Below are 26781 nucleotides of genomic sequence, written 5' to 3' on the forward strand. Positions count from 1 at the left end.
TTCAAAGGAGGGAGGCAGGATCGAACTAGATTCCCTGAGAAGGAGGGAGACCAGGGACCAGAGAGGCACAAAGGTTGGGGTACAGGAGCAGGAGCCGCAGTGCGATGCAAGGGAGGGTGTGCCCCTAGGTGCCAGGCTCTCTGGAGATGGAGAGGCAGCTGTGGTGCCCTCAGCAGGAGAGGCACGTCCTTACAGGGCACCTCCTGCAGCCAGAAGGAATTGGCAGGGTGGGAGCAGATGCACAAAGGAATGTCGCAAATACTCCAGGGGCCCCTCACTCAGCGGGGGACCACTGAGATCTCATAGATCTGTGGGATAGTGCCGAACCCCACCAACATTGGGGAGAGGTCGATGTCTTCAGGGGGCACAGCTGACTTGAAGCGGAAATGCTGCAGGATGCTGGTGAGGAAGAGGAAGAGCTCAGCACGGGCCAGGTGTTCCCCGAAGCAGTAGCGCTTTCCTGCAAAAGACCGGAGCAGAGAGGCCAGTGGGCAGGAGGACCCCCTGGCTGCCTCCTCAACAGCGGTCTGACAGCACCCATATTCTGCAGATGCAACGGAGGACTTGGGGGTGCCTTCTGTGGCCTCAGCATCTCTTCTGAATTTGTGCTTTGTGGGTTTAAGTCACAACTGTGTCCCAGTGGAACGGGCCCAGATGGAGTTTCTGGACCATCCCTCTGCATACCAGGGAGGGGCAGGGAGGAAACGGGTGACCTTTGGGGGGGGAGTTCTATGAGAGGGTTGTCAGAAGTGACTTTCTGTCATGAGAATTGGGGAGGGGGCTCACCAATGCAGAAGGGTATGAAAGCCTCCTTCTTCTTGAACTGCCCCTTCTCATCCAGGAAGTGTTGGGGGTCAAACTCCTCAGGTCTTGCAAAATGTTTGGGGTCTCTCATCGCTGTTCCCAACATGGGGAAAATCTCTGTCCCCTGAGGGCAGGAAATAAAGGAAGCATCAATTACTCTGGCTGAGGATGATGGGAGGCATGGTTCAACTCGTGTGAAAGACACCTACCATTGATGAAAATCTTGGAGTTGTAGCTGAATGTTGGGAGCAGAGATATCCCCCCCTTAATACCTTCGGAATTGTGTATCCTCTTAACTGGACATCTTGGGTGACACGTCGTGGCAGGGCCAGGGGGAGAATGTCCCCAAATCTCTGTATCTCATGAATCACAGCTTCGGTGTAGGGCATCTGCAGCCGGTCCTCCATGCTGGGAGTCCTATTGACACCAATGACGCGGTCAATCTCCTCATGGATCTTCTCTGGGGAGAGGTCAGAAAGAGGGTGACTAGGAGTCAGAGGAGGTCCACTTCTGCCCTTCCAGTTGTGTTCTGGGAACATCACCAGCTTCCTGAGGATCCTGGAAGACCACCCAGCATGAAGGAGACCACATGACGGGTCTGAATTTGACAAGATTGGTTCTTAGGAAAAACTAGTGGTAGGAAGCGATACCACACCTGGAATACTGCAGCCAGTTTTGGTCACCATATCACAAAAAAGACTTTGAGAGTTTGGAAAAAGTTCAGAGAAGAGCAACTAAGATGATCCAAGGCCTGGAGGCCAAAACATAGGAAGAACGGCTGCGGGACTTGGGTTTGGCTACTGTAAAGAAAAGAAGAAATAGGGGAGACATGATAGCATCTGAGGGGCTGCCACAAAGAAGAAGAGGGGGTCACATTATTCTCCAAAGCACCAGAAGGCAGGACAAGAAACAACGTTTGGAAACTGATGAAAGAGAGAAGCAACCTGGAATTAAGGAGGGACTTCCTGACAGTGAGGACAATTAACCAGTGGAACAGCTGGCCTCCAGAAGTTGCATGTGTTCCATCATTGGAGATTTTTAAGAAGAGGCTGGACAGTCGCTTGTCTGAGATGGTCTAGGTTCTCCTGCTTGGGCAGGGGGCTGGACTAGAAGACCTCCAAGGTCCCTTCCAGCTCTGTTCCATTCTATATAGTGAAGCGCCCAACAAGGAGTGTGTTATGGAGAGATGAAAAGAGAGGAAGAGATGTGAGTTGAGAGTGGACAACTATCTGGGGGGACTTCTTGATATGAAGTAGTGATTAAGATGATCAGGACCAGGAAAGGCCAGATTCCACCCTCAGCTGGAGAACTTCCCTCAATGTCTTTATCAATCCCAAATACCCCTGGAGTTGTGAGGGACAACAGGAGAGGAGGAGCTTCTTCTCCTGAAGAAAAGGTGATAGACCATCACTGAGTCCTTCGGGAAAAGGGCGGTATATAAATTGAATTAAATAAATAAATAAATAAATAAATAAATAAATAAATAAATAAATAAATAAATAAATAAATAAATAAATAAATAAATAAATAAATAAAACCTCAACTGCTACTTGGAAGGACTTGGAGGTCTCAACTGCTCCTCTTCCAACCACTGCCCTGTTCTCTGGCCAGTGGTTTTTACTCCTCTGCTGCCATGGAAATTACCTTCCACCTCTGGGTACTTCAGCAGGATCAGGAACCCATAACGCAAGGTGGTGCTGACCGTTTCGGTGCCACCAAAGAAGATGTTAAGCGTGGTTGCGACCAGTTCCTCCATGGAGAAGAAAGAGTCAGGGTTTTTTTGTTCCTTGGTGAGAGTAAAGGAAACTTTTATTTATCAACTATCTCTCTGTTTCAGCCTATTCCCCACCAGGATTACAACTTTCCCCCATCCCTCAGCCAGCACAGCCATCATCGTGACCGAAAGTCTGTTTTTTGGGATTAAGAGTCCAAATCGATTAGCCCAGTTCTTCCATCTACTTCTGAATTGTCTCAGCTACACTTAGGGAAAGAAGTAGAGCTTCAGGTATTTCCTAATTTGCTGATGTCAGAGCTTCTCTAGAAGTCTGGACACCCTGAACATTGATGAGGTTGACTTAGCTGTCCACACTGTTTTTTTGTTGATTTGAACTGTGGACCACACCTTGGCTACACACTTGTCTGCTTGTTTGGGCTCTTGTAGAGCACGTATCTGGGGCAGTTGCTTTCAAAAGAGCCTCGGAAGGAGAATCTCCTGAAGGTTTGTATGTTGCTCCATTCGAGTTGCCAATAAAGGAGAATATTTGTAGCTCAGGGGTGAAATGAAGAGACCTTGGTGCTCTCTGAGCTTGGTTGTTTTCTTGCAGACATTTCATTATATAAACTAGGTAACATCATCAGTGCACTGATGTAATCTAGTTTGAGTAATGAAATGTCTGCAAGAAAACAACCAAGCTCAGAGAGCACCAAGGACTCCTCATTTGAGTCGGTCTGAGTGTATTTCTCTGTGTGTGAATCATCCCATCAAGCCAGCCAAGGTGTCCCCCCTTCTACCTGCAGCATTTTCACCAGGAAGCAGTCAATGAAATCCCTTGGAGAGTTGGGGTCCAGGGTCTCCTGGTGGGCCTTTGCCTTCTTGGCCACAAATTCCTTCAGTTCCGAAAACCTCTTCAAAATCTTTTGCTGTGATCCAGGGAGGCGTTGCATGATTCCAAAGAAGATGTCCAAGAGCTGCCAGTTGGAGAAGGGAGGAAGGAGGCTTTTACCGGTAGAAGAAGTCCCTGGCAAGTGGAGCTGTGGTGGGATGGGGGTGGGCAATGCCTGGGAGGGGGAGGTGAAGGATCCCAGGAGATCTGTGGGCCCCTCACCCTTCCTTTTTCTCCCAGGTGAGTTGCTCCTTCAGGTCTGCAGAACAAGGTCCTCCTTCCCCCTCATGGGAGGAGAGACCCAACTGCTCACCGGGAGGGGAGAAGATGTCCCTTTAGGTACATGTCAAAGTCTGGGGGTGACCTGGAATTCTATCTCATCTTCCAAAAGTGAGCACTGCCCCCCTGTCATGAATCTGTTGAGGACACCCAAGATAGGCAGATAAACAGAGAACTTCATTGCTTCTTGTCAAGGACAGGAGAGTTTTCGCCCCCAGTGCCTTGAGATTCGGAGCCCCAGATGAAAGCTGATGCTTTCCCCAAGGAGAAGTAGCGGAGCTGAGGGAGTACCTGTCCCTGGGCTGAGGAGCTGAAGCGAAAGACTTCTGTCACTGCGGTCAGCAAGGAGAGGAACTCCTGGTCTTCGTAGTCAAAGCGGTTGCCAAAGGCGATGGAGCTGATGACGTTGGACACAGAGCGGCTCAGGAAGTAGGTGGGGTCAAAGGGGGCTCCTGGGGGAAGAGAGGCCCTTCTCGATGCATGTGGAGGGGCTGTGGGGTCTCCACCCTGCTCAAACTCTCCTGGCCTCCCCTCTGCCTCCTGGGGAGCAGGAAGGCAGGGGGCACCCTTTGGAAGTCTTTCAGCCTTCCCGCAGAGCTCACGCTGGATGGCTTAAGCCAACTTCCCCTTTTGGATCTTTGGACAGCCAGGCAAGTGCCATTTTCTCCAGCCCCCTATGAATTGCCCCTAGCCCCACTTCGGGGGGCTCCAGAAATCCACCTGCCTTTTGTGCCCCTCAGGGCTTCCAGCAGGAAGTGGGCTTCCTCCAGGATCCGCTCTTCGATGGATCTCTTTCCCACCCCAAAATTGCGCAGGGTTGTGATGGAGAACCGTCGCAGATGTATGGGTTTTTTACCATTGCTGAAGGCAACTCCTGCAGACCAAAAGAGAGGGGGGTGGAAAGGGGGTGTTGGGACCCAAGAGGTCAACCCTGAAGTGAGAGGGATGGAGGGACCTAGTGGGTTGCCTGGTCCAACATTCCTGCTCAGTGCAAGGGACATCAAATACAGCTTCCCCCATTGATGGCTGTCTCAGCGGAAACTCATCATCAAGTTGCTGGGGCCGCAGAAAGTGGAACACACCATGGCCCTGGAAGATCCAGTCAAAACTGGCCTGCTGGCCCCGGTCCCGAAACTCGTTCCCCTGGTCCACCAGGGCCTCCTTTATGACCTCAAAGCCGCAGAGCACCACGATGCGACGGGGGCCCAGCTGGATCGTGAAGACTTTCCCAAACTTTTCGCTCAGCTGCCAGAGAAACCAGACAAGAGAAGCGGGGAGAATTGGATGGCAGAACTCAGTTGGCCTCATGAGTATCTTCCCCCAGTTGACCAGCTGTGACCCTGGGCAGGAGCTGCTGGGCTGAAAGGATCTCACTGGGGAACTCCATGTGGTGCGTCTCTTGCTGGAGGTTAGGCAGGGGTTAAACCTCCGAGATCCTCGGATGCCCTATTCTGTGGTGAGGTTATCATTCTTGGCTTAAGGTCCTCTCTGCTGCAGGAACCTTTCTACCCCCCCCCCATCTCCCCAAACATTGCCCCACAGGTGCTTCCAATTACCTACCTGGCTGATTGCTGAAAAGGAATCCAACAGGAAAGGAAACACAGGTAGAGCAACTGTTAAAATTGAGATTTAATGTATACATGGGTTGCTCTACAGCCTCTCTCTCCCTGTTTAAGTATTGAAAAATCAGGAGGCGTCTGGGGGCCCCTTTTCTGAATAAGAGGCTTGTGGGAGGAAGTGCGTGCTGCCCCAGAATCCAAAGGAGACACAGAGTGCCGTTTCCCACTAGCCCATTTGGTGAAAAAGCACATTTGATGGGAGGCAGCTGGGGAAAGCTTCCTAGTCCCTTCTCCAGACCGGTGTGGGGGAAAGCCACTCCGAGGCTCCTCCTGCTCTTTGGCTCCTCTAGACTAACACGGCTCTCCTTCCAGAGCCTCCAAGAAAGGACTACGGTTCTTTGGCCAGCCATGACTCCTGGCGATTGTGCGCTCAGGTCTCTGCCCTCTTCTCAGCAATAGTTTTGGACGGACCAGCGCCCACCAGCTGCACCCAACAGGCTCCTTGAAGAGGCGCTTAAGTACCCCGAGCAAGACATGGAGGGGGACCTGGGTGAAGGGAGAGGAGACATTCCCCTGCCCTCTTCCCTCCGGGCTCCTCTCCACTTTGCAAGAGGTCACAGCAGGCCTCTGGCTGTCCAGAAGAAGCAGGTGCACTAGCAGAGAAGAGAATGGCAGGAGCTGGGCTGCTCTCCCGGGGGAATACCTGCCTGCCGGGCAACTAGGAGGCAACAAGGGCTTGATGGCCCCTGATCCACCACCCAAGCAATCCGATTCCTCTTCTTCCATCCTAGATCCTCTGAAGAGGGGGACAGGGAGAGTCCCACTCAAGCTTTGGGCTCCTGGGCTCCCCCAGCCGGCTGGCCTTCCATGCTGGGGAGTCCAAAGCCAGCAAGGGCCACTTGAGCTGGTCGTGGGGAAGGCAGGAAGGAGCAGGAGGAAGGGTGGGGGAGGAGCGTACCTTGATGAGTGAATTGGGCAGGTTGTTTCGGTCTATCCAGAGCAGGTTCCCAATCAGGGGGAGGGGCGTGGGTCCAGGGGGCATCTTGCCCCTTCGGCGCATTTGCTGCCAAGAGGAGAGGAGCAGGAGGCCGGCCAGGGAGATGGCCAGGAAGAGGGTCGCTGCTCCCAGGAGATCCATGGGGACGGGCAGCTCCAGCACTCGCCAGGTGCTGCTGTGGAGAGAGTGTCAGCCTGGCTCTCTGGGGACCTAATATAGGATCCGGAAAGAAACGCAACGCCCACCTCATCATCCAGGTTGTGAAACAGGCCAGGTCACTTCCAAGCTAGGCAACATGCCTATTGCACATTTCTGCCAGTTCAGATATTCTCCAATCAGATGCTGCTCAGGGGCCAAAGAAGGGGGGCTTTGGTTCAACAATAGTTTTGTGATTTAATTATCTCACTTTTTTTTCTAAGGGCAGGACTGCACAAACATCAGCAATCAAAGACCCACTATAGTGACCTCCATCACATAGTTATTGCACAAATGATGCAATTTAATTTTTTTGGGGGGTGGGGGAGAAAGGCAACCTATGAAGTGGCATTTGCTTCACCCATCCTGGGCAGAAACCAAATGCATGAATGGAGGGTTCAGCCAAGGGGTTCAGTTGAGCAAGGGGCTGCAGAGGAACCATTAATATGCAGAGTAAGCAGTATTCATTGACTGGATAATTGAAATTGGGGTCAACTCCAAAGTGCTTTTAAAGAGGGTTCCCTCCAGAGGTTGTGGCTGCTCCATCACTGGAAGCTTGTAAGAAGAGATTAGAGAGCCATTTGTCGGAAATAGTACAGGGTTTCCTGCCTGAGCAGGGGCTTGGACTAGCTGACCCTCAAAGTCCCTTTCAACTCCGTGATCCTGTTAATCTCTTATTCTGAGAACTGGCAGCCCAGAGGTCCAGGGGAGAATGGCCAATTGGCCTCCGCAGGGGAGGGGGGTGCTGGGCACTGTGGCCAATGGCAATTAGGTCTGTCACTCACTCAGGGGAAGGAGAGGCTGGAGGCCACCTGCTTGAAAAGGGGATGGAAAGGAGTCGGGGGATGCACGGGCAATAGACGGCAGTGCCCATGCCCCCCTCTGCCCCCCCCTGCCCTCCATAGGCAACGAGTGCAGGTGATGAGACAAGCAGAAAATGTGCCTCTTTACAAACCTCTTGAGATCTCCTCAAGCACACGGCTGCACCTGTGCAATTCTCCCAGGGGGGAATTGGCTGATCCAAAGTTTCTGCAATTCCTGCCCTCCCCCGACTGCTGGACCGGCCAAAGGCCTGAGCAGGTGGCTCTTTGCGCCCGCTGCAGCAAGATGTCAACACTGAAACTTCATTTTCAGTTGCCACAGTTGAATGGGGAGGGGGGGGAGATGTGTGCTTTTAACGTTAGACAAAACAATAAATTGTCCTGTGGGAACCAAGGTCATTGCTGCTGGGTTTTGGGCGGGCTGAGTTTTCCGTTACAAAGCCCGCCAAAGTAGTTTATTGGGAAATGTGATTAATGACATATTACTAGGGTGGGAAGTTCAACTTTGTAACTTTGTAACCTTTGGGAGGGAACTTCAGTCTTGGTTTTACTTTTGATCCTGCCAATATTATGTAGCCAATAAATATGTTCTTTAAGGAAACCTCTCACCTGGAGTTGCTTTTACTGGTCTCATCTATCGGAACCACGACACAAGGGTTACCTCTCACAGACCGCAGTGCTGCTGCTGACAGGGCCTGGAGACATGTTAGGATGCCCCCCACTGCCCTGCCTGGGACAAGGAGGGAGAGGACACAAAAGGAGACTTGCTTTCTCTAGGTGGGCTGGACAGGTGAGGAAGCCAGAGAGTTTCGGCAGGATAGCCGCTTCTCTTTCCCCCAATGGCCCTCCTCCTTCGGGGCTCAGCTGACCTTGGACCAGGTGGCAGGAGGTTGGGTGGCCATCCCTGGCACAGAAGCTTCTTTGGCCACCTGAGACCCTGCAGTCTCTTCCGTGTCTGGTGAAGAAGCTTGATGGCCCCTGATCCACCACCCAAGCAATCCGATTCTTCTTCTTCCATCCTAGGTCCTCTGAAGAGGGGGACAAGGGGAGTCCCACTCAAGCTTTGGGCTCCTGGGCTCCCCCAGCCGGCTGGCCTTCCATGCTGGGGAGTCCAAAGCCAGCAAGGGCCACTTGAGCTGGTCGTGGGGAAGGCAGGAAGGAGCAGGAGGAAGGGTGGGGGGAGGGGCTTACCTTGATGAGTGAATTGGGCAGGTTGTTTTGGTCTATCCAGAGCAGGTTCCCAATCAGGGGGAGGGGCGTGGGTCCAGGGGGCATCGGCGCATTTGCTGCCAAGAGGAGAGGAGCAGGAGGCCGGCCAGGGAGATGGCCAGGAAGAGGGTCGCTGCTCCCAGGAGATCCATGGGGACGGGCAGCTCCAGCACTCGCCAGGTGCTGCTGTGGAGAGAGTGTCAGCCTGGCCCTCCAGGGACCTAATATAGGATCCGGAAAGAAACGCAACGCCCACCTCATCATACAGATTGAGCCAGGTCCCTTCCAAGCCAGGCAGGAGAGTAGCACCTGCCTAGAGCGCATTTCTGCCAATTCATATATATTCAAATTGTAGGCGGAGGCTGCTCCGGAGCCAAACTGGGGGGGTGTCGCTTCAAAACATAACTCAAGCAATAGCTTTGTTCTTTAATTACAGGTTTAATTAAAGCTTGCAGGAACATCAACAGTCACGTGCATCGAAGACCACCCTAGTGATCTCCTGTGCATCACAAAGTTATTGTGCAGTTGATGCAACTTAAAGATGTTTTGGGCTGTGTGTGGAGAAAGGGAAGCTTTCTTCTGAGCACAGGGGTTGCTTCATCCAGGGCAGAAACCAGGAGACCGATGCCAGGTTGGATGGGCTGAGGGACTGCAGGGGGACCATGAATATGCCGGCCAAGGAACGTTCATAGACTGAACTTTGGGTCAACTCCAAAGTGCTTTTGCAGATGCAGCAGAGGACCTGCAGCCTAGAGATGCAGCTGGGAATGGCCATTGGCCTCTGCAGGGAGGGAGTCACTAGGAGCCGTGGCCGATGGGAGCCAGGCTGTTGCTCTCCCAGGGGGAAGGAGAGATGGAAAGGAGCCAGGAGATTGCTCGGTTTGAGTCCAGGCGTGGAGCAGGTCCACTGAAGATACCCGAGGAATGGACTTGCCAGATTATCTGGGAATGGTTTGACCCCATTGATCCTGAGGAAGTGGACAGGATCCTTTGGGCTGTTAAGGCAGCTTATTAGAACCTCGTCCCTCCAGGACGCTGACCTGCAGGTGGGTCCAAGCAGCAAGCAATGCATCGATGCAAGAGGGGGTGTTTCTGGCAGCATTCAAGGAGGCCTTGGTGCCCCCCTCCTCAAGAAACCATCATTGGTTCTCTGTCCCCTCTCTAAGGAAGGTGTGGGAACAAGCGATTGCCTTGCAGCTCCAGAGGGTCCCGGATGAAACGGATTGTCAGTCAGGATTCAGGCTGGGTTATGGAATGGAAACAGCACGAGAGAAAAGCCTTTTTCACTGTGGCCCCCTCCCTGCAGAAGACTTTGCACCAGAGGCGAGAACTGCCCCTCCCTTCCGCCCTTCTGGAAGGGGATCCAAGCTGCCAACTTGGCCCGGGGCCCCGATGGGGAGGCTCACCGCTGGAAGTGTCCCATGGGGTGAAAAGAGCCGATCCCTCCTGGTTGTGGTTTTTGTGTAGTTCTTTATAATATTTTAACTCTGTGTGGTTTAAATCTTTTAATTACTTGTTTTAGCACTTGTGAGCTTCCCAGAAACACCTCGTAGGGGAGATGGATGGTACAATAATTTAATTAATAAATAAAAATAGATGAATAAATGCCCTCTCACCCCTCTCCACAAGCGATGTGTGCAGCTGATGAGCCAAGGGGAAATTGCCACCCTCTCTGGAAACCCCTCCAGAGCTCCCCGAGCACATGGCTGCTCCTGGGCGAGTGTCCCAGCCGGGAATTGGCTGGAGTTGATCCAAAATGCCCTCCCCTGATCGCTGGACTGGCCAAAGGTCTGAGCAAGCAGTTTTTGCACCCACTGCAGGAAGGGTTATTTTTCACACACCTCACTGCTGCTGCTGACTGTTAGATGTTTTGTGCCAGCCATTGGCAGTTCCCCAAAAGGGTCATCAGATGGAGGCAAAGAGGCTTCTTTGCTTCCACTGATGAGCCAAGGGTCTCGGACCCGACGACAGCCTCATTGGTGAGAGTGTTTTATGGTCAGGGAGGGACCAAGACCCCCCATAAATACCTCTGCACGAGGGGCTGCTCTTTGTTCTAGTTTCTAGTTTCTAGTTCTATCCCTGCTTCTACCTCTACTCCTAGCTCCTAGTCCTCCTGTTTTAGTTAGTTATGTAATGCTAGCTTGTTTTATTTTATTTCTCTCTCACATGCAGGCATGAATGCTTTCATGCCAAGTATTTCTTTCTCTTTGATCTATCATGAATAAAGCTAATATGATTGCATCTCTGCTTGATGCCCTTGCTTGGAAGCTCCTTTAACGATTCATTGTGAGAACACCTCACACTGACGGAGGCTGGGAAAATATTAGGATGCTCCCCACTGCCCTGCCAAGGAAAAGCGGGAGGGGCTTCCGATGGCAGAGACTCAAAAGAGAACTTGTGTAGTTTAACGAAGAGAAGGGTGAGGGGTGACATGATAGCAGTGTTCCAATATCTCAGGGGCTGCCACAAAGAAGAGGGAGCCAGGCTGTTCTCCAGAGCACCTGAGAGCAGGACAAGAAGCAACGGATGGAAACTGATCAATGAGAGAAGCAACCTAGAACTAAGGAGAAACTTCCTGACAGTTAGAACAATTAATCAGTGGAACAACCTGCCTCCAGAAGCGGTGAATGCTCCAACACTGGAGGTTTTTAAGAAGAGACCGGACAGCCATTTGTCTGGAATGGTATCGGGTTTCCTGCCTGAGCAGGGGGTTGGACTAGATGACCTCCAAGGTCCCTTCCAACTTATTATTATTATTATTATTATTATTATTATTATTATTATTATTATTATTATTATTATTATTATTATTACTATTATTATTACTATTATTACTATTATTATTACTATTATTATTACTATTATTATTATTATTTGGCAGACCAGGCGAGGGAGGCAGTGAGGATGGGCAGGACTGCAGCTTCTCTTTCCCTCGATGGCCCTCCCTTTTTTGGGCTCAGCTGCCCTCCTGCTCCCTTGGACCCAGGCAGGAGGAGGCTGGGTGGCCCATCCCTGGCACAGCAGCTTCCTCGGACACCTGAGACACCGCAGCCCCTTCTGGGTCTGGTGAAGAAGCTCCTCTGCACTCAAGGTCTGACCAGGCAACAGGGGGAGCCCCTGCAGCCCCTGAAAGTGCCTGCAAGAGAGCAGCCTGCTCCTCTGGGGTGGGGGCAGGAGAAGCAGGTGAAAAGGCAAAAGGGGGGGGGTCTTTGGTCCAAACCGCAAAAGAAGTCTTTGATTATTGTGGATGAGCTTCAAAGAGGGCAGTCCAAGCAGATGCTCATTGCAAAGGCATTCCAGTCAGGGCAGAAGAATCTGAAATTCTGCTCAGGAAGGAGGGGGAACGGACAGGCCGGCCCTTGGCATCGTAGGCACCAGCCTCAAGCTCCACCTGCTGGCACAGGAGCCTTCAACTTCGCCTCCGCTTCCATTTTAGCTTGGCAAAGAATGTTTATTCATATACAGAACAGGTCAACACAGAGAGGAGATTTTACAAAGCAGGAACCCGCCTGAGTTGGCAACTTCAAAGGAGGGAGGCAGGATCGAACTAGACTCCCTGAGGCCTCTTTGCCCATCCCAGAGATCAGCCTGCCCAAACCTTTGCCAATCAAAAACTCTCTCAGTTGTGGGCATCTCAGGTGCCTTTCCCAGCTCAGCCAAGCCTCTCCTGTAGTCCAGCTACTCTTCATGGTGAATATTTCTAGCTTGAACAGCACCTTCAGCATGCAGAGTGCCTTCAGGTGACAAGGGGGGAGACCAGGGCACCGCAGCTGTGCTCCTCCCCACCTGATGCCATCCTCCCTGGAACTGCTGGAGGAAAGGGCACAGAGGTTGGGGCACAGGAGCAGGAGCCAGAAGGCAATGCAAGGGATGGGGTTGTGAGGGATCTCACGAGGACGATGGATTGTTAAAGGTGCTTCCAAGTAAAAGCATCACGCAGAGATGCAATCATATTAGCTTTATTCAATGATAGATCAAAGAGAAAGAAATACTTGGCATGAAAGCATTCATGCCTGCATGTGAGAGAGAAATAAAATAAAAGCAAGCTAGCATTACATAACTAAAACAGAAGAAGAACTAGAAGCTAGGGGTAGAATCTTAAGAGGCTAGAACTAGAAGTAGAACAAAGAGCAGCCCCTCGTGCAGAGGTATTTATGGGGGGTCTTGGTCCCTCCCTGACCATAAAACTCTCTCGCCAATGGGGCTGTCGGGTCTGAGACCCTTGGCTCATCAGTGGAAGCAAAGAAGCCTCTTTGCCTCCATCTGATGACCCTTTTGGGAAACTGCCATGGCTGGCACAAAACATCTAACAGGGGTGCCCATCGGTGCCAGGCTCTCTGGAGATGGAGAGGTGGCTGTGGTGCCCTCCGCAAGAGATTTATGCCTTTAGAGAGGATCTCCTGCGCCCAGAAGCTTCCCAGGAAGGAATTGGTGAGGCAGGGGATGATCTGGAAAGCCACTTTGGGCCCCTCCCTCAACGGGGGATAACTGAGATCTCATAGAGCCGAGGGAGAGAGGCGAACCCCACCAACATTGGGGAGAGGTCGATGTCTTCAGGGGGCACTGCTGACTTGAAGCGGAAATGCTGCAGGATGCTGGAGAGGAAGAGGAAGAGCTCAGCACGGGCCAGGTGTTCCCCGAAGCAGTAGCGCTTTCCTGCAAAAGACCGGAGCAGAGGCGCCAGTGGGCAGGAGGACCCCCTGGCTGCCTCCTCAATGGGGCCTGAGAGGGCCTGTCCTTTGGGGATGTAATGGAGGACTTGGGGGTGCCTTCTCAGACAGTCCCAGGATCTGCTGGTACAGTTCTAGAGAGGAATTATTAAGACTCTCATTTGCACCTCTGTAACTGTTTGGTTTGGCACAGCAACCAAACAAGACAGACACAGACTCCAACGGATGGTTAGGACTGCAGAAAAAAACAATTGCAACCAGCCTGCCTTCCACTGAGGACCTGTACGCTGCATGGACCAGAAAGAGGGTTGGGAACATGTTAGGTATATGTCTGTGGCCTAACTGGTTGGGTTGGCAATATATCTGAACTATGATTGTATCATTGTTATAGAACTGTAATGTATCACTTTAACTATGTAATGCATTGCATCATACCTTGGTGGAGCAGTGGGCTGATGCCTCCTTAAGTAACACCAGCTGCCTGCAATTAGTGCAGGTTCGCATCCCACCAGGCTCAAGGTTGACAGCCTTCCATCCGAGGTAGGTAAAATGAGGACCCGGATTGTTGGGGGCAATAAGCTGACTTTGTAATAATGCCGCTTGGGGTGTGTGTGAAAGCCCTAACAAGCAGGCATATACATAGAATGAAGGCTACTGCTAAGCTTGTAAGCCGCCCTGAGTCTTCGGAGAAGGGCGGGATATAAATGAAATAAAAATAAATAAATAAATAAATACCTTCTAATGATTGGCCAGCGCTGTTTCCTACGGCCATAAGAGGGAGCTAGAGACATAGCTTCTCTCTCTGTGTTACATTCACTCTGGCTTGCTGTTACCAGCTATTTATCGTGGTTTGTGGTTTGCTACTGTTTTTCTAAACCTGTAGAACTGTGTTTGACTTACGGACTGGTAAGAAGACCTTGTATCGGATAATCCTTGGACTGTTGTTATTTTCTATCTTTTCATTACTCATGTATGACCTGGACTGTTTTTTCCTGGACTGTGCTGTTGTCTTATCCCACAAGTAAAACTTTTTGAACACACCTCAGTGTATCTGTGTGGTTGCTGTGTAAACTTAACTACTCTCAGTATCCTCTTTTTTGTGCAAGCTCTCTTTCGCTCAAGGGTTGCTCTGCTCATCCTTGTCAGAACATATCTACAATCTCCTCAGATGCAGGACATAAAATGCTTCAAGTTCCTGAGAGTGAAGTCAGACCAGCCTGGAAGTATTAAAAAATGTCACAAAAGGATGCTAGCTGACTGAGATGAACCCTGTTTCCCCAGGCAGAACTGGGGTGCCCTCGGTTCCTCCACAGACGCCCTCCTCGTGCCCCCTTATTGGGACCAAGAAAAGAACGGGGGAGGGAGGGATCCATCTGACCCAGCAGATCCCAGAGCTAGGGATCCGGTTCAAGCAGCCCAGCAGGAGGCAGGGAGGCGCCCAGGACAAGAGCCGTGCTGGATGGAAATGGCTCCCCGGGTGAGGTGGCTGTTGGGCTTGGAGAGAGCAGCATCAGGAAGGGAGCTGGAGAGAAGCAGGCAGATGCCCGGGATCAGCGGGGCAGCATGCTCAGCTGGTAGGTGGGGGGGATGTTCCCAAAGCCGCTCATTTTGGGGGAGACATCAATGTCCTTGGGGTGCAGAGGGGACTTCAGGGAGAAGTTCTGCAGCATGGTGGTGACGTAGAGGAAGAGCTCCATCCGAGCCATGGCTTCTCCCAGGCAGACGCGTTTCCCTGGAAAAGAGAAGAAAAGGCAGGCCGGAGGACATCGGCCGGAGATTCCGCAACAAGGAATCAGCCTCGGGCTCCACGGAGGGAGACCTTTCCCCCTTGTCTTGGCCATGGGGGATTTGGCTGAAGGCAGTGAGGGGGCTCGTCAGCGCTGTCTCCATCCCCCCCATCTTGCTGGCCCAGAGAGCCAGTGGGAGGGCCGGGCCAGGGGTCAGAGGGCCAGCCTGGAGCAGGTCTTGGGCTTCTAGGGGCCAGGCCACCCATACTGTCCCCTCCAAGTCCGGGGGGGGGGGAGGCAGTTCCAAAGGGAGCCTGATGGGCATCAGAGGCGGAAGCTGTTTCTTCCTCCCTGCCTGTAAAACTGCAACTCAGATGGATGAAGCAGCTCTTTGGGAAGGGAAGGTCTCACCTGTGCTGCCCCTTGCACTGCCCTGGTCAGGTGCCCCAATGCGAGGACAGCGCAGTGAGAAAGGGCGAAGCCCAGGCCTTACCAGAGGAGAATGGTACAAAAGCCTCGTTCTTCTTAAAACAGCCGTTCTCATCCAGGAAGTGTCCAGGATTGAAGTTCTCGGGGTCACTAAAATATTTGGGGTCCCGTAAGGCTGAGCCAAGCAAGGGGAAGACATCTGTGCCCTGCAAAAACACAAACCCCAAACGCAGAGTGGGGCTCCGTTCACCAGGGAGAGCTGAGATCATCACTGCATACACCCCCTTCCTCTGGGGAGAGCCTCACCTTCGGCAGGAGGTAGCCCCGGAACTGAGTGTCCCGGATCACCGTGTGGGGCACTCCCATGGGGGCAATGTCCGTCACCCTCTGGATCTCGTGGACTACAGCATCGGTGTAGGGCATCTTCAGCCGGTCTTCCATGGCAGGGAGGCGATTGGGGCCGATGACTTGGTCAATCTCCTTGTGGACCTTCTCTGCCAAAACATCAAGGGAATCCTTCTGGGGACCCACGAGTGGTCCAGACTTTTCAACCCACTGGGGGCCACTGCCTTGGGCCCCTTAGTCAGGAGGAACGGCAAACTTGGGCAGGCCTCTGAGACTGAAGGGGCCCAGAGCAGCTCCCTCCCCCTCCCCTCTTTTCATAGCCCCACTGCCCCCATTCTCACAGCCAAGGTAGAAACGTCATTAGAAGTCAGTTGGGAATAGATTCACCCAAGGGATGCACTCCCCCTTCGCACTTTTATTGCATTGGGGCCATCCTGATGAAAAATACCCCGCTTTTCTACCCATGTTCCCACTATACCGACAGACGTATTCCTGCTGGGGGCGACCAACGGAGCTTATGCGGACCCTGGTCTGGGAGGAAGGAAGGCATCTCTTTGTCTGAGGCAGAACAGCTTTCCTGACACTGACTAATTAACTTCCTTTTGTAAAAAAAAAAGTCTCATTTGTTCCGTTGAGCCCACCAGGCTCTAAATCCATGAAATGGCTGGCTGCAGGGGCCGTGCTTCCGTAAGCTGCCTGTTTGGGTGAATGGCAGTGCTGCATTCAGACAACTGAGATTCCCACCTGGGGATGGGGGGCCTTCCTGGAGTCTGTGTAGAGGAAGCTGCCTTCCCTTGGTCAAGTCCATGCAAACTATTCCAGATTTTGGCCGCCCTACCTTCCACTTCTGGGTATTTCATCAAGAAAAGGAGTCCGTATCTCAGGGTGGAGCTCACAGTTTCTGTGCCAGCAAAGAACAAGTTGAGGGTGGTGAGGACCAAATTCTTCAGGTTGAATTCAGTGGAAAGGTTTCCTTTTTCCTTCAAGGGAAGACATGGTTTATCTCAACACGGCGTGCGTGGTGAGTAGAGGAGCTGCGTCAGAAGCAACATGGATTTGGAAAGTCCAGGTTTGCAGGCCATTCACATATTTACTAGCTGGGTATTCTGGAACTGAAATGCAATGGCTCCCCAAAAGTACTGGGGGGGGCAGAGGGAAACAGGCTGGGGAAGGCTAATCTAAAGTGGGGGGGCTTCCTACTGCCCACTGTCTGTGCTGCAGGAAGAAGAACCGGCTCCTGAGACGGTTTCCCACTACTTTATGGAGTTGTCTTCTGGGATGAGCCCTAGTGGTAATTTGCACTTATCTCCCACTCTGCCCCTCCTTCTAGTCTCTCTAGTCTTTCCACACTTCTCCCTACTGATGAGAAATTCCTGGCGGTACCTTCTCCATCTGGATGAGGAAGCAATCAATGAAGTCCCGAGGGTTGTTGGGGTCAAGTGTCGCCTGGTTGGTTTTGATCTTCTCGGCAATGAAGTCCTTCAGCTCCTCAACCAGGTAATAAATGTGGTTGTGTCTTCCCGGCAGGTACTGCATGATGCAGGAATACATATCATAGAGCTGGGAGGAAAAGGAGAGAAACTGGGCTGGTTTGTTGGACAAACTAGCTACCTGAGGCTAGTTCCAGAGTCCCAGGAAGAAGGCCGTTCCCAGTTCTGCAAGGGAGGCTCCACTGGGAGGAACCTTCTGACCTACACACACACGGGAGCAAGGTCTGCTCCAGCGTTGCCCCCTACCTGTGCCAAAGGGGTGCTCATCTCTATAAAACTTTCATTGATCAGTCGCAGCAAGGAGAGGAAGGTTTTATCTTCATAGTCAAAGCGGCTGCCAAAGACGACGGAGCTGATGACGTTGGAGACCGTGCGGCTCAGGAAGAAGGTGGGGTCGAAGAGTTGACCTGAGAGACAGAAACAAAGGGCTACTTGAGGGTGAAGCTTTCTCTGAACCGGACGTATGTGAAGCCCAAACTCCGTCCAGGTGTTGCTGGATCTGATTATCACCAACCTTTGGTTTTCCTGATTTCCTCCATCAAGTACTGGGCCTCCTCCTGGATCCTCTCTTCGATGGACCGCTTGCCCATCCCAAAGTTCCTCAAGGTGGTGAGGGAGAAGCGACGGAGCTGCTTCCAACGCTCCCCATTGGCTAAAGCGACACCTGGAAAGGAAGGGGTCGTGTTTCCTTTGAAGGTAACATCTTCAGTCCCATGAAAGCACTGAAGCAATGAACCAGGACAAGACGAGAGAATTCCCCCAGGATGTTCCCTCAACCTCCCACCAGCTTCCCCTTCTGCTAGAAAACCTGGGTTCTCTTGAGTTGATGCCCTGGATCTGGTCTACTCACCAAAACCATTGAAGTTCCGTTCAATGCTGGCTATTTCCCCTCTGCCGCTGAATTCCTCAGCCTGGTCCACCAGGGCCTCCTTCACTGTGTCGTGTCCACAGAGAACCACCACCCGCCGAGGGCCCAGATAGACTGTGAATACAGGGCCGTATTTCTCTCTCAGCTGCAGGAAAGACCAAGGAAGGGCAGGACAGAAGTTCACGAAAGGCTCCTTTGCTGGCTCCCACTCAGGGCCATGGCAGCCAATTTAGGCCAGAAGCAGAACAGGTTTTCTTTTCAGGATTGTCCGGTGAAACCCATATCTTCGATGGCTCTAAAATGGATTTCGATTGATCTACTCTCCATGAAGGATTCCAACAGACTTGTTGAGCCTTTAGTGGCATGTCCACGGCTTGGAGCTGCCTATCCCTGGAGCCTGCTCACTCTAGGGCCAATAATGGGGTGGCATTGCCTTCAAGCCCCAGAGCTCGGTTGGCTGCGGTGCTGTAAAACCAAGCTCCAGAAAAGCTCTTCCTCCCCTTTTCATGGACCCCTGGAGATACTTGAGGAACCAGCTGGGGTGTTTGTTTGCAGAGATTAATATTCCCCTTTCTGGGCAACCTGGAGCTTCTGCTCAGACACGCCACAAGCCTGATCGCCTCCACCCGGCCTTCTTCCCCTGCTCCTTCTTGCACCAAAGAGGTGGCCACTCACCGCCAGGAAGGACTTGAAGGGCTGGCTGGTTTTCACCTGCAGGATATTGCCAAGGAAGGGCAGCGGGGTGGGTCCCGGGGGCAGCTTCCCTTCTTTGTGCATTCGCTTCCACGCAGAAATGAGCAGCAAGCAAGAGAAGCAGATGCCCAGGAAGATGCCCACTGCGCCCGCGAGCTCCATGGTGACCAGGCAGGAAATGCACCTGGTGGCCCCAGGACCTGCTGCTATATATCTACCTCTCCCGGCCCTGAAACCCAGGAGCTGAGCAGGAAAAGAAGATTGGGTTTCAAAGCCACGTTTCTCGGGCACCTGGCAGGGACGGAGGCGGGGGGGGACATCTCCCTGGGCAGGAAGGGCTCGTGGAGGTCTTCTGGCCTAATGCGAGAAGAGCTTTGCCATCCTCCCACCACAACGCTGACAAGAAGGCAGAATTTCCGCAACCAGAGTTGGATGTGCCAAATGGACCGGGCACAGAGGTTGATGAGTTTGGGTCAGTCAGTCGAGAAACTACCCAGGAGAGCCCCTCCCCCTTCGCCAAACTACAAGAGAGTAGAACAAGAGGGGATGCTGGGATTTTTGGGCCAGACGGGTGGCCCGATGACACTTCCAGAAGGGAGAGCAGTTTGGAAGGGTCTAGTTGAGCTCTGGGCTCCCTCAGGTGATGCCTTTGGCCACCAGGAGGATTGCAGACAATTTCCACAGTGACTACCAGAATTTTGACGGAGTGCATTACAAAGTATGCAGTTTGCTTTGAGTAAGGCTTTGTTTCCCAGAAGGCCCCTGGGCAAGGAGGGGAAGCTGCACTTGCGCAAAGGTTTTCTCAATTTGCCTGCCCCAAAAGGATCAAAGTCAGGGGGAGAAGGGGGCGGAGGTGGCCTCCTGGCCAATCAGCTTTCTTAGCAGCTAGAGCAGTATTGGGGTGGGGTGAGGTGGCCCTCTTGCAAATTCCACTGGCTTGCCAGATCTCAGAGACCAAGGAGGCACCGCTTTGGCCCAAATTCTCCCTTCAAGTTAACCGCTTGTTTGCGCCTTAGGATCAGCCTCCCTCCCATCGCTCTCCCCACAGAGAAGTCCAACAGGCCGGATGCCAAAGGAGCCGGGAACTTTGCACTTTCTTTGGGCTGCACCAATGGCATGCTGGGCTTGGCACCAAGGCCACGGTTGGCAAAGATTTCCCGTGATGATCGCAAAGCTCGTCCGCCACATTGCTTCATTGGTGGCGTCGCCATCGGCCTCGTGTTCATTCCTTCTTAAGTGGAGAAGGATGAACAAGCAGGGTGCCAAGAGGCACTTTGTGGTCAGGAGAAGCAACGTCCACAGACTTCCTTCCCTTCCATCCTCAGTTGCATAACCTGTGAAGCAGCTTTCACAAGAGATCGATGGGACGTTAAGGTGCTTCCAAGTAAAATAGGCAGAATGCAGAAATGCAGTCATTATGAAGCTTTATTCATCGACAGGTTATATAAAAAGAGCTATATGGCATGGAAGCATCCATGCTTGTATGATAGAGAATGCATGCAAGTGAGAAGATAGAAAAGAGAAGCAGAACTAGAACAAAGAAGCAGCCCCTGGGCAGAGGTATTTATGGGGGGTCTCGGCCCCTCCCTAGCCATAAAACTCTCTCGCCAATGGGGCTGCTGCAGGGGAGCAAAGAAGCCTCTTTGCTCCATCTGATGACCTATTTGGGGAACTGCCATGGCTGGCACAAAACATGTAACAATTCCCCTTCTTGCCAGCCAATGACAGGGACCAGTGAATGTGTATGAGGGGGCGAGCAGGTGTCATAGACATGTATAAAAACGTTCAGAAGACCAAACACAAACGCTTACACAGAAGGTTGTACCGGTCAATGGGAACAGGTTTGGTGAACAGATCAGCTATCTGGTCAGCTGTATTACAGTGCTCAACATGTATAAAACCCTCTTTGGCAAGCTGTCTGACATTTTTATAGCGTATGTCTATGTGGCGAGATCTAGAGCCTACTGCATAAGCCTCCGAGATTGCAATGGCGGCCGTGTTGTCCTCTAGAATTTGGATGGGCAGAGGAGGAGATGCCCAGATGCTCGTTATCAGATCATTGAACCAAGTCAAATCATTGGCCGTGTCTGACAGGCTGGCATATTCAGCCTCGGCCGTGGAGCAAGAAACAAATTTTTGCTGCCTAACATGCCAATGTATTGGGCAGCCATTTAGCAATATGAGGAAACCAGAGGTGCTCCGTCTACTTTTGGTGTCGCCAGCCCAGTCTGCGTCTGAGTAGGCAGAGAGCTGTCTTCCCCTTCTCTGGTTCCAGCACAAGGAGGGCATCGGTCGTGCCCCTGAGGTACCTAAGTACCCTCTTAACAGCAGTCCAGTGGAATTCCTTTGGGTGTTCCACATGCCTGGACAATAGATTTACAGCTAAAGCTATGTCAGGCCTGCTCCAATTGCTGATATATAGCAAGGAGCCAATCACAGATCTGTAAAGCGTATTATATGTGAACTCAGGACCGTCCTTATGAGTATGGTTGTAAAAGTCGCTTTGCATTGGGCTATGTGTGGGATTATATTCTGCCATTTTGCATTTGGCCAATAACTCCTCTATCTTTTCTTTTTGAGATAGAGCGAACCCCCCCTTAGTGGCCAAAATATGCACACCCAAGTACTTGTCAACCCGCCCCAAAGATTTCAAAGTGAACTTTTCTTCCAGGGCCTTGGCAAATTCATCACACCCTTCCTTGTCAGGTCCTACATATAGTAGGTTGTCCACATAAACTAACACCCTTTCTGTGGTACTCTTGGACTTGCGTGTGAAAACACATTCATCTGCACGGGATGCGGTGAAACCAACTCGTTCTAACCTTTTTCTAAGGCAGTCATACCATAGTTTCCCTGACTGCTTGAGACCATATAACCCTTTGTGGAGTAACCATGTATTTTCCCCTTCTTGCTGGTAGCCAGGAGGGGCCTTCACGTAGATCTGCCGGTCCATGTTGGCGTGGAGGTAAGCCGTCTGGATGTCGAATTGGAAGACTTCCTCCCCCAGAGCGGCTGCAGTCACGAGGGCGGTCTTGACGCTCTCTGCCCGGACAGTTGGAGAGTATGTCTCCCCATAGTCTTCCATATAGCGTTGGGTGAATCCCTGAGCTACCAAACGGGCCTTATACAGGTAGAGGCCATTGGCAAGTGGTTTTGCTTTGTAAACCCACCTTGTGTCAATGACTTTCCTCTCCTTTGGAGGTTGCTGGGGGGGTGAAGACCTTGAGTTGTTTTAAGCTTTACATTTCCTTCTCCATCGCGAGCTGCCATTTCTCCTGTTCTTTGATGGGCAGCTCCTGGATGTCAGAGAAGGATTTTGGGGTGACTACAACGCTGTTAACAGACGCGATGTGCCCAATGTCAATTCTCTTTGGCGGGATGCCTTTGTTGGACCGCTTTGACCTCCTTACCTTCTGCCACTCACCGCCTTTTTCTTCCGCGGGTTTCTGAGGCGTTGCTGGGGAACTGGACGGCTCATCCTCCCCATCTGAACCAGGTGGGATGACATCTTCATCTTGTTCCACACTTTCGTCGGTGGCAGGGTATGTGGAAGTCTCAGGTGATGTCGTAGTTGGTGTGCCCTTGCTGGGACGGTTGATATATGGGCTCAGATCATTGGAGTGAATCTGGGCCCAATTGGAGTCCTCTTCGAAGGAGGCAGATTGAGAAGTCACAATCCTGCCCCCTTCTCCCAGGAAACGGTAGGCCTTGGAGCCAGGAGCGTAGCCCAAGAACCTCAGTCTCTGGGAGACAGATCTCCCCTTCTTCTGCAGCTGCTTGGGGATGTGAACCCATGCGTAGGACCCAAAAACACGTAAATGTCCAAGATTTGGTTTCCTACCATGAACTAGGAAATATGGGGTCTGGTTCACAACACTGCTCCAAGTGCGGTTTAAGGTGTAATTGGCGTATTTTACCGCTTCTGCCCAGTATGATTCTGCGACCCCAGCGTCTGCAATCAGACTACGCATCATAGTTTGTAGGACTCCATTTCTTTTCTCTGCCACGCCATTTTGAGCTGGGGTGAAAGGCGCGGTAAGAAAATGGCGGATGCCTTTATGCTTTACCCAGTCCTGGAATTTTCGGGACATGAACTCAGCCCCGCGGTCGCTCTGCAGTTGTGCGATCTTGGTTTTATACTGGGTCTCTACAAAGTTGTAGAGTGATTTTATGGCGTCAAAGGCTTCAGATTTTTCTGTGAGGATATACACGTGGTCGTACCGTGAAAAATCATCAACTGCAGTGAGAAAATACTGACTTTTCCCTAGGGATGGTGTGAAAGGCCCGACCAAATCAACATGTACTAGTTGGTACGGGTATTGGGTCTTACGCAGTGACGTTTTTGGAATAGGCGCAGCCTTCCTCTTTGACCTCTTACAGATTGCACAGTCCAGGAATACCTCACAATCTTTGATCTGGACTCCCTCAGCAAACTCTCCCATCTTTTTAACCACAGGGAAGCTTGCATGACCTAATCTTCGGTGCAAAATATGGGCACACTTGTCGTGAAGTGGCTTCCCCACTGACACCCTCTTGGCATTGGTTGCCTTGAGCGGTGCTTCAGGTGACAGCTGAGGTTCGGATTTCTTATCCACACTGCCTTGCTGTGGGGGCTTGGATGCAACCGCTTCGGCCTTGCGCTGGTTAAGCAGCCTTGGGGTTGTCTGTGAGGCCCCTTCTAAGGGGGAGAAATATGGCAAATCATTTATGATGTCAATATTTCCGATGACACTCTGGTCCCGGGTGACATGACCTCCCCCTTTGCGAAATAAAACTTCCACCCCATCTTCGTCACATAACTTGATAATGCTCAATAGGTTGTTGGCAATGGAGGGAGCGTGTAAAACACCTTCAACTTTTCCAAGTCCAGGTACAGAGACAAACCCCTCACCAACAACTAAAACTTTATCACCGTTGGCCACCTTGACAGATGAGGTAATTTTCTTTAACCTTTTAAAACCTTGACTCATATTGGTAATGTGAGAAGAAGCTCCAGAGTCCAGTAACCATAAGTCAGTGGAGCTATCAGCTCTTGTGGTGGGGGCACAGGTAGACACAAAATTGTTAGCACTTTTGGCCCCGCCACGGCCCCTTCCTTGTCCCTTGCCCCTACCTTGATTGGGACCACGCTTGGGGCCAAAAAAAGGTAAAGGTACCCCTCTAGTGGGCGTTGGTGGTATTTTTCTCTGATTTTCAGATGGCCCCCCTTCAGGGTTAAAAAGCCCGTACTGGGCATGTCCGGAAAACATGTGATCAGGGGGTGGGAGGTGCCCAAGATTGCCGGCCGGCACTTGGTTTTGAAAAAGCTCTGGAAATCCTTCCTGGAGCCCCCCCGGCCCTGGATTGCCTTGAGAAGCCCATCGCTGGTCCGGAAAACCTTGGGGATGGCTAAAGCCGATGCTGGAGGAGGGGGCCAAACCCCCCCCGAAGGCCAAGTAAGGAGAGCGCCTGGGCGGGGGTGAAAGGAAGACTGGGGGCCCCGGAGAGAGGGTCGGGGGCCTTGGAGGGTAATGAGCAGTCTTATTGCCATCATAGGTCATGAGGGTTTCTGCTGGAGAGAGCCCAGGAGTTTGCATGTTGCTACGGCTGGATGCCAGGGGTTGCTGGGCCTCCAGACTTAATTGAGGCCTTTGTTTGTTAGAAAATGTGGTCTCCCTGGGCGCAGCCATCTTGTTTCCTGTTGCCCCAGGAAGCTGTAGGTCAGAGTTAGGCAGGGGATTTCGTGCCAAAAGCCCTGGGGTCCCGGGGTTACTCAGGGTGGCGGGCGCCATATTGAGGGGCCTCGTGGTCGCTGAGGGGGGGCTTACCCGGCATCCACAGTCCTTCTGCACTGATGTCCTTCGTGGAGAGGCTTGTGGCGTCTCCTGTACTTCGAGGAGTTTTAGAAGCAGTTCCTTGCATTCCGGTGTAGACATTTGATCCACGCGTTGCTTGCGTTGGGCCCGGAGCACTTCTGCTGCATCTTGACAGTCTTGGGCGGACTGTAAAACTTCCAAGCTTCCCTCTGTGGCGTGCAGAAGGAAGCCATCTGTGCTCTCACCTGGAGCGGAGCTTGCTTCAGGGGCTAGAGCTGTTGATTTTGATTGAAGACTCCTGGTCACAATCTGGGATCTCCGGCCATCCATTTCAGTTTCAAATCTAAGGATTAGCTGCAGGCTTGGAAGCGTTCCCTTTAACCATCCTCTCTGCTACCAACTTATGAAGCAGCTTTCACAAGAGATCGATGGGACGTTAAGGTGCTTCCAAGTAAAATAGGCAGAATGCAGAAATGCAGTCATTATGAAGCTTTATTCATCGACAGGTTATATAAAAAGAGCTATATGGCATGGAAGCATCCATGCTTGTATGATAGAGAATGCATGCAAGTGAGAAGATAGAAAAGAGAAGCAGAACTAGAACAAAGAAGCAGCCCCTGGGCAGAGGTATTTATGGGGGGGGGTCTCGGCCCCTCCCTAGCCATAAAACTCTCTCGCCAATGGGGCTGCTGCAGGGGAGCAAAGAAGCCTCTTTGCTCCATCTGATGACCTATTTGGGGAACTGCCATGACTGGCACAAAACATGTAACATAACCGCCGTCCCGCAAGGGCCCTAGAGTCAGCAGGAGGGGCCACTGCAAGACGGCAGTTATGTAAAGATGATTGAATTACCTCTCGGCTGACATTATATAACTTGCTGCAAGACAATAGTCCCGCCCTCTCCTCCGTGGCTTCCCCTCTGCCCACGTGTGGCACAATCCCTTGGGAACCCAGGTGGGGCGAGGGGGGAGCTGGGGGGTGCTCAAGACTAGCCAAGATGTCTCCGGGCTTCAGGATTCCTCCGGGAAAGTTTCCAACGTGGATCCTCCATTGAGGAGATGGCTTTACTCATCAAACTGAACTTTGCACAGGCACCTTTGAGCAGGAAGGGGGGGAGGTTTTTCTAAACAAAAAAAACCCTCCACTTTGCAAATCCCGTGAAGAGGACGACAGTGTCAGTTTCTGTGTTTTTTCTCCTTTCTTGCAACACGTCCCTTATCATTTTTCCACTGAAAGACCCAGAGGATCAAACTCTGAGGTCATCTTTTGCTGGGGGCTTGGAAGGCAGCAGGCGCAATCTGGCTGGCATCAAGAGGGCCGGAGTTCAGGGTCAGTTGTCTGAGTTCAAACAAAGTAAAGGTTCTGATCACGGCCTTCCCGGGGCTCAGGTGGGGGCTCAGCCGAGGGGCTCAGCAGTGCAAAGGGCCCGTCTCCCACCGTTGCTCGACGGGGCCTCAGAGGAAGAGGCTGCCCGCCTGTTCTGAGCTCTTGGGGAGCGTCGCCCTGTCCTCCATCCGTGGGCTGGGAAAGCCTCCCGCCGTCCCTTTCTGCTCCCAGGACAGCCTGGCTTTTCACGCAACGAGCTGAACAGATCACAGTTTCTCTGGCTTTTGCGCTCTCTTACTTTTTCAGCTTTGCTGTCTTGAAGCAATACCATGTCAACCACCTAGATTTGCCCCGGTGATTATGCTGGGGTACAATAACATCCAGGAAACCAAACCTGACCCCCCCTCCTCCCCCCCCCGGCTTAGAACAAACCAAGGCTGTACCAGTTCCCTGCGAAGCTTTATATTGTCAAGGCAAACGCCTGGAAGAGGAACCTTTTCCCAGCCCCTCAGAGTTCTCGGCCCCGGATGGGTCGCAGAGAAGAAGACCACACAGCCCCCCCAAAAAGTCCAGCTGGTGCAAAAGCCCGCTTGGCTCCCACCTCTCAGCGGGGGACGACCGAGAGCTCGTACAGGGGCGGGATGGTGGCAAAGCCGAACTCTTGGGGCGTCAGGTCGATGTCCTTGGGGTCCCCCACAGGCTTCAGCCGGAACCTCTGCAGGATGGTGGTGAAGAAGAGGAAGAGCTCCATACGGGCCAGGGCTTCCCCCAGGCAGAGGCGCTTCCTTGCGAGGAGAGGGCGAGAGAAGCAGGCTTAGACCCTCCGGGCAGGTCCAAGCTGTCTCCTGGCCTGAAGCTGGACAGTCAGGAGCCGCTTACCACTCTTTGGAAAAGGCAGGGCAGCTGCCTAGGGGGCCACTGCCCGCCTCTCGCCAGGGGTCCTGGGTTGCCAGTGGGAGCAAAGGTGTGTC

At 52.2% G+C, this 26781-nt stretch overlaps 1 protein-coding gene across 1 annotated transcript in view; it reads right to left on the reverse strand.

Annotated features, from left to right (window-relative positions):
* Window positions 1–26781, reverse strand: part of LOC308671833 (uncharacterized protein) — a gene marked incomplete at its 3' end in the record, with an annotated part of 52452 nt that overhangs the window by 21714 nt on the left and 3957 nt on the right. The window contains exons 2-22 of the mRNA XM_081334316.1: window positions 17979–18141; window positions 17643–17792; window positions 17375–17535; window positions 17022–17198; window positions 16477–16618; window positions 15600–15787; window positions 15358–15499; window positions 12947–13123; window positions 8450–8544; window positions 8128–8360; window positions 7920–7988; window positions 6204–6417; window positions 4769–4931; window positions 4411–4560; window positions 3978–4138; window positions 3316–3582; window positions 2449–2590; window positions 1077–1264; window positions 787–928; window positions 294–460; window positions 84–203 (exon numbers count right to left, since the gene is read on the reverse strand). Of these exons, the coding sequence (XP_081190442.1) occupies window positions 84–203; window positions 294–460; window positions 787–928; window positions 1077–1264; window positions 2449–2590; window positions 3316–3582; window positions 3978–4138; window positions 4411–4560; window positions 4769–4931; window positions 6204–6417; window positions 7920–7988; window positions 8128–8360; window positions 8450–8544; window positions 12947–13123; window positions 15358–15499; window positions 15600–15787; window positions 16477–16618; window positions 17022–17198; window positions 17375–17535; window positions 17643–17792; window positions 17979–18141 (3411 nt within the window). The remainder of the gene's footprint in view (window positions 1–83; window positions 204–293; window positions 461–786; window positions 929–1076; window positions 1265–2448; window positions 2591–3315; window positions 3583–3977; window positions 4139–4410; window positions 4561–4768; window positions 4932–6203; window positions 6418–7919; window positions 7989–8127; window positions 8361–8449; window positions 8545–12946; window positions 13124–15357; window positions 15500–15599; window positions 15788–16476; window positions 16619–17021; window positions 17199–17374; window positions 17536–17642; window positions 17793–17978; window positions 18142–26781) is intronic.

The sequence above is a fragment of the Vipera berus genome (genome assembly GCF_964194415.1).
Source record: "Vipera berus genome assembly, chromosome: 9".
NCBI classification, from domain to species: Eukaryota; Metazoa; Chordata; class Lepidosauria; order Squamata; family Viperidae; genus Vipera; species Vipera berus.